Here is a 12302-nt window from a genome sequence, read left to right on the forward strand (position 1 = left end):
GCAATATTGCACTGAGGCTTGGGCAACAGGGAAAAAAAGTTTAAAAGGCAGCATTATCTATTTGGCGTCAATGGCATTTGTGACAAACTTTTACTGGCATGAAAGAAACAAAGAAATAGCATGCATTTAGATAGAAGCTTTTATGACCTCAGAATGTCCCAAAGCACTTTACAGTCAGTTCCTAGGACTGAAATATTCTTGACATTTGGCATTTTTGTAACGTAGGAAATAAAGTTTAGATACAAGTTGTTTTTACATGTTTAACAGTAAATAAGAAATTGTAGAAAAATGTATTGATGGCAGGCCTTAATGGGGCCCACAGAGCTGGGGGTGAGAGCAAAGTGAAGTAAGTAGGCAATTTAGTTGGGGAGGCAAATTAAACATAACTAGAAACTGAAAGCAGAGGTTTATGATTAACTCATGTATTTATAGATTTTATACATGATATGAGAAAGCTACTAGTTTATTTCAGTAGAGGTTTAATTTAATTTGTGAAATAGAGTTTGGAGCTAGAGTAGGTGAAAGATTGAAGAGAGCAGCACCACAGTGCTATCTGAGTAAGCTGCCTAAGGCAAGGTGGCAAATCTTCAAATCCAAACAGATTTAGAGGGATACAAACAGATGGTCTAGTTCGGAACACATGATTGGTGCAGGCTTGGAGGGCCGAAGGGCCTGTTCCTGTGCTGTATTGTTCTTTAGAGCATTTTCCCATTATAATATTTTGAAGAGAATTTGGACTGTGTTTACAACTTTTTGATGCGAGAAATTGAAATTATTAGAAAAATAGGGGATTTCTTTTGTTGAAAAAGAACTTTGTGTGATTGATACAGAAAAGATAATACATCTCTATATGGTGATGTTATAGGGAACCATCACAGATCAGTGATCAAATTAACAATGGAAATCCTGTTAAAATATCCACGTGTGTTACAGGGTTTGTGTGGATAATTTCACATCTGAATTCTCAGCAGAAAATGCTTACATAGCAGCAACCATTTCGTTATTTGGGGATTTTTATTGAAACATTGTTAAAACAATTTCAAGTACTTCAGTGAAGGAAAGTAGTCTTGCACCTTACCACAAATAATGACACATACTGCAATGGTGGTATCATCTTTAAAAGGGCATTCTCATGACATACTCTCAACTATTTTGACTCCAGTTGATTGAAAACACAATTAGGATCTCACAAGGTTTTCTGAACTAAATCATTAACTATCTTAGAACCATATAATGATGAATTAATTTCTTATCCAATGCCATGTCATCCATAGTTTTGGGATACTAATATTTGGGTTTCAATGAACAAGGTTGGAAATATTTTGTTTTGCAACCAGCTTCCTCTTACACTAGTATCTGTACTCAGCATTCTACTTCAATAGATCCAGTGAAATATTTTCATTCAATCAAAACTCTTATCTCTTGTTTTCCACATCCTGAATGATGTCTATCATGACTACTTTTATGGGCAGCCAGAATGAAATATCAATCAAAACAAACCAGAACTAATTTCAATGTCAATGCTCCAAATTAATGGCCTAGCTTAGAACAAACATAACCTTTCTTGTAATTGTCAAACTTTGGTGTAGGAATCCTTCATGTATAAAAACAATAACAAAATAAAAATGAATGAAACCAAAGCCAATTTATTTTTGCATTACTTACCTGAGCATGGTTCTTGATGTCCATTGTTTGCTGACACATTCTGAAGAAGAAAATGGCAATTTTTGACCAGTGCCTTTAATTCTCCTGGTTAGCAGGACATTTGCTTTCCACGATCCTTTGGAGAAATGTATGTGTAATTTTCATTACCCATGTAGGGGACAATGTTCATTGAAGTTTTCCAGTTATAGGGCTGAGATCAAGAACTCCACAAGCTGAGACAGACATAAATATCTGCTGGCATTCTTTAACAAATCGTTTCCACTATACTACATTAATATAATGCCTAACTAAAGCTATATATTTGTTAGACCGTTAATAATTACCAAAATGATCATCTCAGCTGCAGAACTGTGAAATATTGATTTCAGAATATAAACTCCAGGGTTGGGAGTGCCAGAATGACAAGTTGTAAAATATCTGGGTCACACCCTACAAACATTGCTTCAATTAGTAGTTTTAATCTGCATTCAAATGATACAAACCTAATTTAAAATGACTTGCAGCAGCACAAACCTGCAACTCAGACTTCTGTAGCAGCTATGCATTTACAAAAGATTAGGGTCTCACAATTACATATAGCATAAGATGGCGCGGTGGCTTGCACCACTGCCTCACAGCGCTAGGAACCTGGGTTCAATTTTGGCTTTGGCTGATTGTCTGTGTGGAGTTTGTATATTCTCCGTGTCTGTGTGGGTTTCCTCTGGGTGCTCCAGTTTCCTCCCACACTCCAAAGATGTGCACGTTAGGTTGATCGGCCATGCTAAATTGTCCCTTAGTGTCAGGGTGATTAGCAGGGTTACTACATAGGGATAAGGGGATAGGGCCTGGGTAAGACTTGATTACCTGTAAAGACTCGCATTCCAACCATTATTTTGTAAATTGAGTTTGTGTCTTTATATGCCCTGTTTGTGAACAGAACTTCCACTTACCTGATGAAGGAGCACCGTTCCGAAAGCTAGTGGCTTGTGCTACCAAATAAACCTGTTGGACTTTAACCTGGTGTTGTGAGACTTCTTACTGGGATTGTTGTCAGTGCAGGCTCGATGGGCCGAACAGCCTCTTCTGCACTGTAGGGTTCTATGATTCTATTAGCACATCATGCAGTGTCAGGTTTTGCTACCAATCCATTGGGAATAATGGTGTGTTTTGGTTTGATTGGAGCAGAAAATAATTGGGAAATAGGGAGAAGAGATAAAATAACAAGAAGTTTTCATGCAGGACCATCACAGGTCTTCAGACATTTGAGGGCCTTGGATGTGGAAACTTAACTCAACCTTTTAGTAATTTTGGGATGCCTCTATGAAGATGATTTAAAATTATTTTTGCAATAATATTCATTTGGTGGAAACAGCATGTAACGCTGCATCAGCTGTTTGCACTTCCAAGACATGTTTGAGTAGGAAAACTTTCTTTAATATGTACCTAAAGGATTTTTAAACTTGCTTGTGCAAACACACATACACACACTACATCCAGAATCGTGGAAAACACATCAGTCACACAAAATTAGAACGTTACCATCAGGTTCAGTAGTACTTCAAGGGTTAGTTAATAGAATACAGACTGTGCGTTAGCAGGATGTGAGAGATTCAAAGCAAGCTGTATACATTAGTGTAAGAGATTGAGAAAAATATACAAGAGTCAAATGGGATGTTAAATGTTCATAGTACAAAGTTACCACAGGTAGTTTCTTTCATTCAAGATTGCAGCAGATAAAGTCCACAGAAAAAATGTTCACATTGTAAAAATTAAAAAAAAAGGAAATTACGCTGGGTACAAAACAGTTCAGTTAAAAAACACTTTTTCAAACAAAATAAAATATTTTAGGTATTAAAAACCTATGGATGTACAATTATTCTACACAATAATACTGATGACTACACAGATAGCTCATTCTGTTTTCACACCCAACATGGGTTAACTAGACTAGAGCATTTTAGCAGAACGAATGCTGAAGGAAAATGAAACACAAAAAAAAGCTAAGAAAGCTCTCCCAAAACTGTTAACTACAATAACTGTAATCTAGCTGGATTTTCTGTATCAAAAGCCCAGCATTACTGGATATAACGTGTACACTATTTGGTGTAACAAATCTCTTGCTTAAGGCAGTGGTTCCACAGGGCAGTCAGTGCAATTGGGAGTGCACAGTCCATGGAAGTGCAGATCAATTGTCCAATGCTTCTCAGCTACTCCAGGGTTGCCGCATTGTTCCCATTTAGTCCTAGCGATTAGTGCTGTGTAGTCAGTACTTGAATACGAAGACATTAAGCACATCCCTGGATTCAATTCTGGCACAGAAAGAACAAAATGCTGGAACTCTTCCACAAGGTCCTTTCACGAACAGCACATACTTATCAAGCTTGCATCCAGGTCAATTTTTGAATTATGTCAGAGTTACAGTCACTCAAAAGACATTAAGTTTGCAGGAACCTGTGGAGATAACATTGCAAATTATTAGACAAAACAATTACCTGACCGAAGGATTTAAACCCATCATTCCCCATAGCACCAGGATAATAAATCTGCTACTTCAGTAAAGTTCAAGGACATGGATATGTTCCTTTCTCCCACAAACTGACGCATATTCTAACCACCATTTAGTATGCTTCAACAACTTAGATTGACAAAACCATTTGAAATCTCAACATTTATATACATATTACACTACTTCATACTATTATGGGCACATTTTACCATTTCTTTTTCTTATTCATGCCCTTGGAAAAACACATACCATGGTTGGTGATCTTCAAATTTAGTTTCAAACAAGTTGGTGTTTTGACAATTAAAAGCAAGATATCTATACTATGAATAGTGTGCGTCAGTTAACTACTGCAATCATAAGAATTACAATGAAAATATGGTAGCTATGCCTCAAGTTTGAATTCTATCAAATGCTAATTGAAAAATTTCTGAGACATTTCAGCTGTACAAGAGATACACTATGACACCTGAGCTTTGTCATTGCAAATTCCACGTTGAGGCTTAACTTATAAAAGAACTTGTAAAAAATAAAAACTTCCATCTGATAGTGTTCTCAGGACAGCAGAAAGAAAACGTTTCTATCAATAACTTCAGCTACTGGATTGATTCTGTGATTTTAAAAGGAATTTTATTTTGTTTTCACTAAGTAGCAGAGCATTACAATCTAAAATATTGGGGGAGGGGAATTTTCAATCCCTGTATTTTGCAGGCAAGACACTAGTGGAGGGGGCTGAAAATCCAGTGCAAGTTCCAAAATGGCTTTTATGGCAGCAGAATTTCCCGTTGAGACTGCCCCTGTCCATTGCCAATGACATATTGGGGTTTCTGCCATGAAAGATCAATAACTTCATTAGCATATATTACCATACATTTGGCAGACCTCTCCACTGTATCATCCCCCACCCCTTCTATTTTCTTAGTTTAAAAATACAGCAGGAAAACCTGGGAAGTCAGCTGGCAGGCTGCCCTCTGTCTTCTCCTGCCAGAGACAACACTTGAAAATCAATCAAAAAATTCGACCCATTGTTCTTGATTTTTAACTAACTTATTGAACATAAGATAATACATGTATCGAAAGCAGGCATCTTTCTGTCTTGAGAGATTATAGACTGTGTTCGGTTGTGTCACTTCTGGATTGAACATAGTCTATTGTGACTGATGCGTGGCTTCGTGACAAAAAATGGTGCTAAGGTCGAAGATCAGCCATGATCAAATTGGGTGGCAGAGCAAACCCAAGTGGCCAAATGGCCTACATGTGCTCCTATTTCCAAAATTCATTCCACAGCTGGCATACGTGAATAGCATTGGTCCAAGGTTGACTGATTTTTTTCCCTCTGGTAGGCTCTCTTTTCCACCATCTCCTAGTTTCTCTTCTCGACTTCTTGCATGCTCTTTTTGACTGCTTGTCTCCAGGCACTCCATTCCGCAGCAAGGACTTCCCATGCATCAACTTCAATACCAGTATCACAGTATTGCTCGCAAACACCCTTGTGTTCACAGACTTGGGCAACCTGTTGATCTCATGCAGATAGCAAGCGTGTCACAAAAGCATGTCTTCTGGAATGCAGTCATTATCTTTCAATGCACATGACCTAGCCAACACAGTCGCAGAGGGCAAACAAGCTGAGGATCCCTGCACACTGGCCTACTTCCATATTTGCCATTTTGTCCTGTCTGGAGATTCCCAATATTCATCTGAGGCAGCGGAGATGCAAGTTGTTCATCCCTTTTTATTGGTTCGCTTGAGTTGTCCATGTTTTGCGACTTCCAAGGAGTGTGCTGGGCACACAAGACTGGTACATATGGTCCACACTTACCTTCTTAATTTTGACATGACAGCTGTGACCTTGACAATCCAAGTGCTGACTTTGGCATTAAGAGACAGATTGCTGTTGATGTTGATCCAAGCTGTGTGAAGCTGGTGAGGACCTCCAGGGTGAGGTTCTTGATGTTGATAGAACATGGAGTTACTATGTCCTGGCACATAACTTTGGTCTTCCTGAAACTGATTGCCAGTCCAAACTCATGCAAGACTGCTAGAACCTACCTACAAACCGCTGCAAGTGAACTTCAGTATGGGATGCCAGCACATTAGCAAACAAAAAATTACGGACCAAGGCTTATGCACTTTGGTTTTGGTGTGCAGTCTTGCCAACTTGAACAGCTTGCTGTCAACTCTGACATGCCGATAGGTACCCTCATTTGAGTTGCCAGATGCGTACATTAGCAGCGTGGAAAAGAATATGACAAAGAGAGTTGGTGCGAGGATGCAGCCTTGCTTTGTCATTTTGTGGATCTTAAAAGTGATTTTGCTCCAGTGTAACTAATGGAACTGTATATGTCCGCTGAGAAGGAAGAAATGACAGTCAACAGTCCAACAGGGAAGCCTATTTTTCGCAACAGTTTGAAGATTCTGTGGTTACTGATGAGACTGAAGGTCTTGGTGAGGTCTATGAAGGCAATGTTGTGTGGTCTGCACTGTTAACAGCATTTATGTAACTGCCAAAGTGAGCAAATATGTCAACTGTTGATCTGCCAACTTTGAAGTCACACTGAAACTCAGGATAGATATGTGATACCATCTAATGAGAGCAATGTGAGCAAAGACTTCTACCACAATACTAAGCAACAAAACATCTCTGTAATTGTTGCAGTCTCTGTGATCGGTGTACAGGATGAGCATGTCTGCATCACTTGTGTTTTGAGACACAGATCCTTCCTTCCAACAAAGACACAAAGGTTCATGGAGATACTGCAGCAGTATCAGTTTTCCAGTTCAGATGATTTTAGGTGGAATGCCATCCTTTCCTGGGGCTTTACCACTGGCAAGACAGTCAATAGCCTTGCTGAATTGTACAGTGATGGGTTCACTGTCCAACTGTTCATGACAAGAAAATCTGGAATGATGCTGTGGGATTCTTTAATGATAACATTTTTTGTTGCATGGAATTCGAGGTAATGCTTTATCCACCTTTCCATCTGCTTGTTAGTTCAGTGATGATCACCCCTGTCTCTATCTTCATGGGAGCTGATTTGGGCCTGTTGCTTTCTTAACTCCTTCATACATCCCTCTGGCATGCCCAGATTTAGCAACAGAAATATGCTGTTGCAGCATTTTAACCAAAATTGATTGGCACAATACTGAGCAGTCTGCTGAGGCTTGACTCTGGCAGCTGAGAGCATTTAGCTTTCGTTTGCTGGAGATTTGTTTGTAGTTCACGATGGCTCTCCTCTTGGTTGCAGCAACACGGTCCATTTCAGTCCAATAAGGCTCAAATGAGTCAACATTTCCATGTTGTTTCTTTCCCATGTGCAGTGAGTGCAGAATGAGAGATGGTGACAAGATGATGATCCCATTTTGGCAATGAGCTCTGGAATTGGGCATTATTGTTTGAAAATGCCCGATTAAGGATCTTAACATATGTATTGTTATGTCCAATAAAGGCATGTCATATTCATAACTATGGACTATATTATTTTAAAATGGGCATCAAAAAGCTGCTGAGATGGCTACTAAGGGTCAGGGGTAATTTATGTAATTTCTGCATCGACTCATAAGTATTTAAAGTCTCCAGAAAAATCTTAACTAAATGGGCATGGGTGGAGTGGCTCCCTAGAATTAACATACCAAGATTTTTTTAAAAATGTATGGAATTCATACCTCCCACTGTTTGTGGAATTATCCAAAACTCTATCAATGGACTCTGAAACCCACTGTTTCTGAGCCTGATACTTAAGAGGAGATAGTTGCAGAAACCAGTCATCCATATGTATATATGAATGGCCAACATCCATCTCCCAATTGCATAGGAATTGTCTTGAACTTTAAATCGTTCTGGGAGGACAACTGATCAGTTGGTCACATGACAGAAACTGGCCACAGATCACAAATCTGATTATCCTGGGACAGAGAGAAACCAGTCTGTAGAAAACACAGCACGAGACAGTAGCAAAGGCAGCAATATCCATGCTTCAAAACTTTAGACTGCAACATTGTAAGGTTTCCCGACCTGTTCCCTTTCAAGTTGACCAGTACAGAAACATGATCTCTTAGTTACTTGTGGGTTTTTTAATACTAGCTTTGTGACCTGCTAAAAATATATCTTGGAGGGAATCCTTAAATAATCCTGATCTATGATTCTGCTATTGAATCCATTGAAGTTGCTCTTCAAGAATGAAGACACCTTCTTCACTGAGTTTTGAATGGATATTTCTGTCTAAGATGAACCAAACATGTGAATTACAAACTATTCTTTTATTTATAACTTGTAAAAGTGCACCATTCTGTTTAACTATATTTTTTCTTGTGTGTGTTTTGTCGGTGTGTGAGTGTCAAGTGAGTGGCATAGGATGGAACTTTTGGGATGAATGCATTAATAAATTATCTTCTTTATTTAAATTCACAAAAGATTGCTGCTTGTTATTCAAATCGACCACATACTTGGAGTTAAAAAGCAAATACATCTTCATTTTCAAAAATATACTGATTACAGGCAGTATGCTCAAAGAAAATGGGGTTTCATTCTCTCTCATCCCTGTCAGTAACAGCATTGTGATATATTTACAGTAGATATCATACCAACTCCTCAAATGGAAAACACAATGTCATAATCTAAAAGTGAAAACGTCATTGACAACTTTTGTATAGGCTTAATTATCTTGATGTTCTATTAAGACTAACCTACCTTTTTTAAGGTTCCAAGTGACTTGACTTTAAAGTAACAACTTCATCAAATATCCCTGAGTACATGCTGTGGTTTCATGGTGTCGATTAGTTTACAAATAATTGGCCATCACATATAGATGTACAGATCACACAGTATGTGCTTGCTTGGGTCCAGCTTATCTTTTCCTACCAGTTTATTAAAACTGTGCTGTGGCCCTTCCAGGGACAATACACCTTTCTAGAGATTCTCAAATCCGAACATTATAGTTCAGATGGGATCACACGAAGGCTAGAACCAAATGAAGCATAGCTTGCTCACTTGAATGTCAACGCACTTGGGATAAACAACAACTTGCACTTATACAGCACCTTTAATGTAGTATAACATCCCAAGGTAATTTATAAGAGTGTAATCAAACAAAATTTGACATCAAACCATTTAAGATATTAAATCAGGTGACCAAAAGCTTGGTTAGAAAGGCATAGTTTAAAAGAAGAGAGGAACATTAAGGGATGTTTTAAATGAAGAGAGAGGTAAAAATGTAGTTCGGAGATAGAGGGAAGGAATTTCAGAACTTGAGCCTAGGAAGCTGAACACATTAGTCTTTTGATCATCAAGTGCAAAGAACTTTCCATCAAACTAAAATATGGCAGAAATACAGGATTTTTTTGTCACAGGAGCTTTATGTCAGCAATATTTCTTAACATTTCATGTTTAAATGAAATCTGGTTGCTACTTGTTTCCCTAATTTTTCTCCTGGCTGAGGAACTCAGGAACCAAGAGTTTGTTACAACCTTAGAATATAGGGTCAGCCATTTAGCGCTGAATTTTTGGAATTTTCCACCCGAGATCTGTAGATGCTCAGCTGTTGAGTATATCCAGGGCAGAAGTTGATAGATTTTTGGGACAGTGTGGAAAGGTGGAATGAAGGTATAAGTTCAGCTATGATCTTACTGAATGGTGCAGCAGGTCTGCAAGGCTGAAAGACTTACATCTGCTTGTATTTTTTATTTTTCTAAAGAATCTGGATAGCATATGAAATAGACCAAAAGTAGAGATTTTGCTCAACAGGAGGGCGAGGAAAAATCAATGTTGATAAACTTGAAATAAAAAAATGTTTTTTTGGTAAATAAATATTTTGTATATTATAAATGCAAGTCCACAGGGGAGAAGGATAGGAAACCTACAGCTAACTTTGCTTAAAGAATATATTTGCCAATGAGTTACATACTTTTGTAGCCATTCACCTCCTTGGAGCATTGGGGAGAAAAGTTCCAATCCACATAAAAAAACCAATATAGCTCTGCCAAATAACATGATAGGGAATCTATGTTAAATTTAAATCTGTGTTAAATTACTGGTTATTAGTTGCATTCAGATTGAGATACTAAGCAGAGATATTAAAAAGTTTAAAAATTAAAAAAAAAACAAATTCAAAACTAATTAAATAAGGATGGAGGGTCAGGTGCTGTGTTGTTCCTGCATGATGTGGGACCCCATTTGGTTCCCAGTGACCACGTCTGTAGTAAATGTTGGTTGCTTGAGGAACTCCGGCTCAGAGTTGATGAGCTGGATTCTGAGCTCCGAACACTGCAACATATCAGGGAGGGGAAGGATTACCTGGACACTGTGTTTCAGGAGGCAGTCACACTCCTTAGACTAACTAACTTGAATTTGGCCAGTGGTCAGGGATAGGAGGGTATGGCTGCGTGCGAGGCAGGTAGGAAGAACCAGGAGGTAGGATTGCAGGAGCCTCAGCCCTTGTCCTTGTTTAACAGGTTCAAGATTCTAGCTCCCTTTGTGGACGGGAAAGGGGACTACAGGAAGCATGAGCCAACTGACCGCAACACCGTGGTGCAGGGAGCCATTCAAGTGGGGGGAGAAAAAGGAAATGTAGTTGTAATTGGGGATAGTATAGTTAGGGGCATAGACACTGTTCTCTGTGACCAGGATCGAGAATCCCGAAGGTTGTGTTGCCTACCTGGTGCTCGGGTCTCATCTGGGCTGCAGAGAAGCTTGAAATGGGAGAGTGGACCAGTGGTCGTGGTCCACATAGGTACCAACGACATAGATAAAACAAGGGCAGAGGTTTTGCTAAGGGAGTATGAACAGCTAGGAGCTAAATTAAAAAGCAGAACCAAAAAGGTAATAATCTCTGGATTACTACCTGAGCCACGAGCTAATTGGCACAGGGTCAATAAGATTAAGCAGGTAAATGCATGGCTTAAAGATTGGTGTTGGAGAAATGGGTTTGAATTCATGGGACATTGGCACCAGTACTGGGGAAGAAGGGACCTGTTCTGATGGAAACGTCTTCATCTGAATTATACTAGGACCAGAGTCCTAGTGAATCGCATAACTAGGGCTGTAGATAGGGCTTTAAACTGAATGGAGGGTTCAGTTGTAGGGGAAATTAGAAAATCCAAATTAAAGGAGGAGGTAAGAGTGCAGGTTAGCGACGTGGCGGATAGTTACCAGACAATAAAACGGTGAGTGCTGTCTGACTGAGAGGAGTGCTTTTGGAGTTGGATGAACACAGGGAGTTATAAGGAGCTAAGTAGTCATTAAACTTGCTTTCAGGGTGATCTTAATTAGTTCTTATTTGGAAAGTTAAAAGCTGCACTTTAGTGCATTCCTGCAACAGGAATCAGCTGAGTCAGCTCTCAACTGAACTTGGCTGGTTGTTTGTACAACTAGTTAAAACCAGTTCCAGGGCCTTGCAAGTTGTGCCTATAAAAACAGAGGCCTCAGAATACTGCTCTGCCTGAACGGTGAGTGCTGTCTGACTGAGAGGAGCGCTTTTGGAGTTGGATGAACACGGAGTTAGGTGAAACAGGCAGCAGAGGCTACAAGCTGTGGATAGAGCTGTGAAGAAGGCCTATGGTGTGTTAGCTTTTATTAACAGGGGGTTGGAGTTTAAGAGCCGTGGGGTTATGCTGCAACTGTACAGGACCTTGGTGAGACCACATTTGGAATATTGTGTGCAGTTCTGGTCACCTCACTATAAGAAGGATGTGGAAGCGCTGGAAAGAGTGCAGAGGAGATTTACCAGGATGCTGCCTGGTTTGGAGGGTAGGTCTTATGAGGAAAGGTTGGGGGAGCTAGGGCTGTTCTCTCTGGAGCGGAGGAGGCTGAGGGGAGACTTAATAGAGGTTTATAAAATGATGAAGGGGATAGATAGAGTGAACGTTCAAAGACTTTCCTTGGGTGGATGGAGCTATTACAAGGGGGCATAACTATAGGGTTCGTGGTGGGAGATATAGGAAGGATATCAGAGGTAGGTTCTTTACGCAGAGAGTGGTTGGGGTGTGGCCTGCAGTGATAGTGGAGTCAGACACTTTAGGAACATTTAAGTGGTTATTGGATAGGCACATGGAGCACACCAGGATGATAGGGAGTGGGATAGCTTGATCTTGGTTTCAGATAAAGCTTGGCACAACATCGTGGGCCGAAGGGCCTGTTCTGTGCTGTACTGTTCTATGTTCT

The 12302-nt window shown here is 39.6% G+C and overlaps 1 protein-coding gene across 5 annotated transcripts in view; it reads right to left on the reverse strand.

The window, feature by feature from the left end:
- Positions 1 to 998: 998 nt before the first annotated feature.
- ralgps2 (Ral GEF with PH domain and SH3 binding motif 2) overlaps positions 999 to 12302 on the reverse strand; it is a 515898-nt gene continuing 504594 nt past the window's right edge. For 3 of the 5 annotated variants that reach the window (XM_078218004.1, XM_078218007.1, XM_078218005.1), the window contains one exon: positions 2106 to 4095. In XM_078218004.1, coding sequence (XP_078074130.1) covers positions 4066 to 4095 — 30 coding nt within the window. In that variant the 3' untranslated portion in view covers positions 2106 to 4065. Of the gene's footprint in view, positions 4096 to 12302 lie in introns of all 5 variants that reach the window. The other 2 variants (XM_078218008.1, XM_078218006.1) reach the window with 1 other exon arrangement.

Source organism: Mustelus asterias, chromosome 8 (genome assembly GCF_964213995.1).
Source record: "Mustelus asterias chromosome 8, sMusAst1.hap1.1, whole genome shotgun sequence".
NCBI lineage: Eukaryota > Metazoa > Chordata > Chondrichthyes > Carcharhiniformes > Triakidae > Mustelus > Mustelus asterias.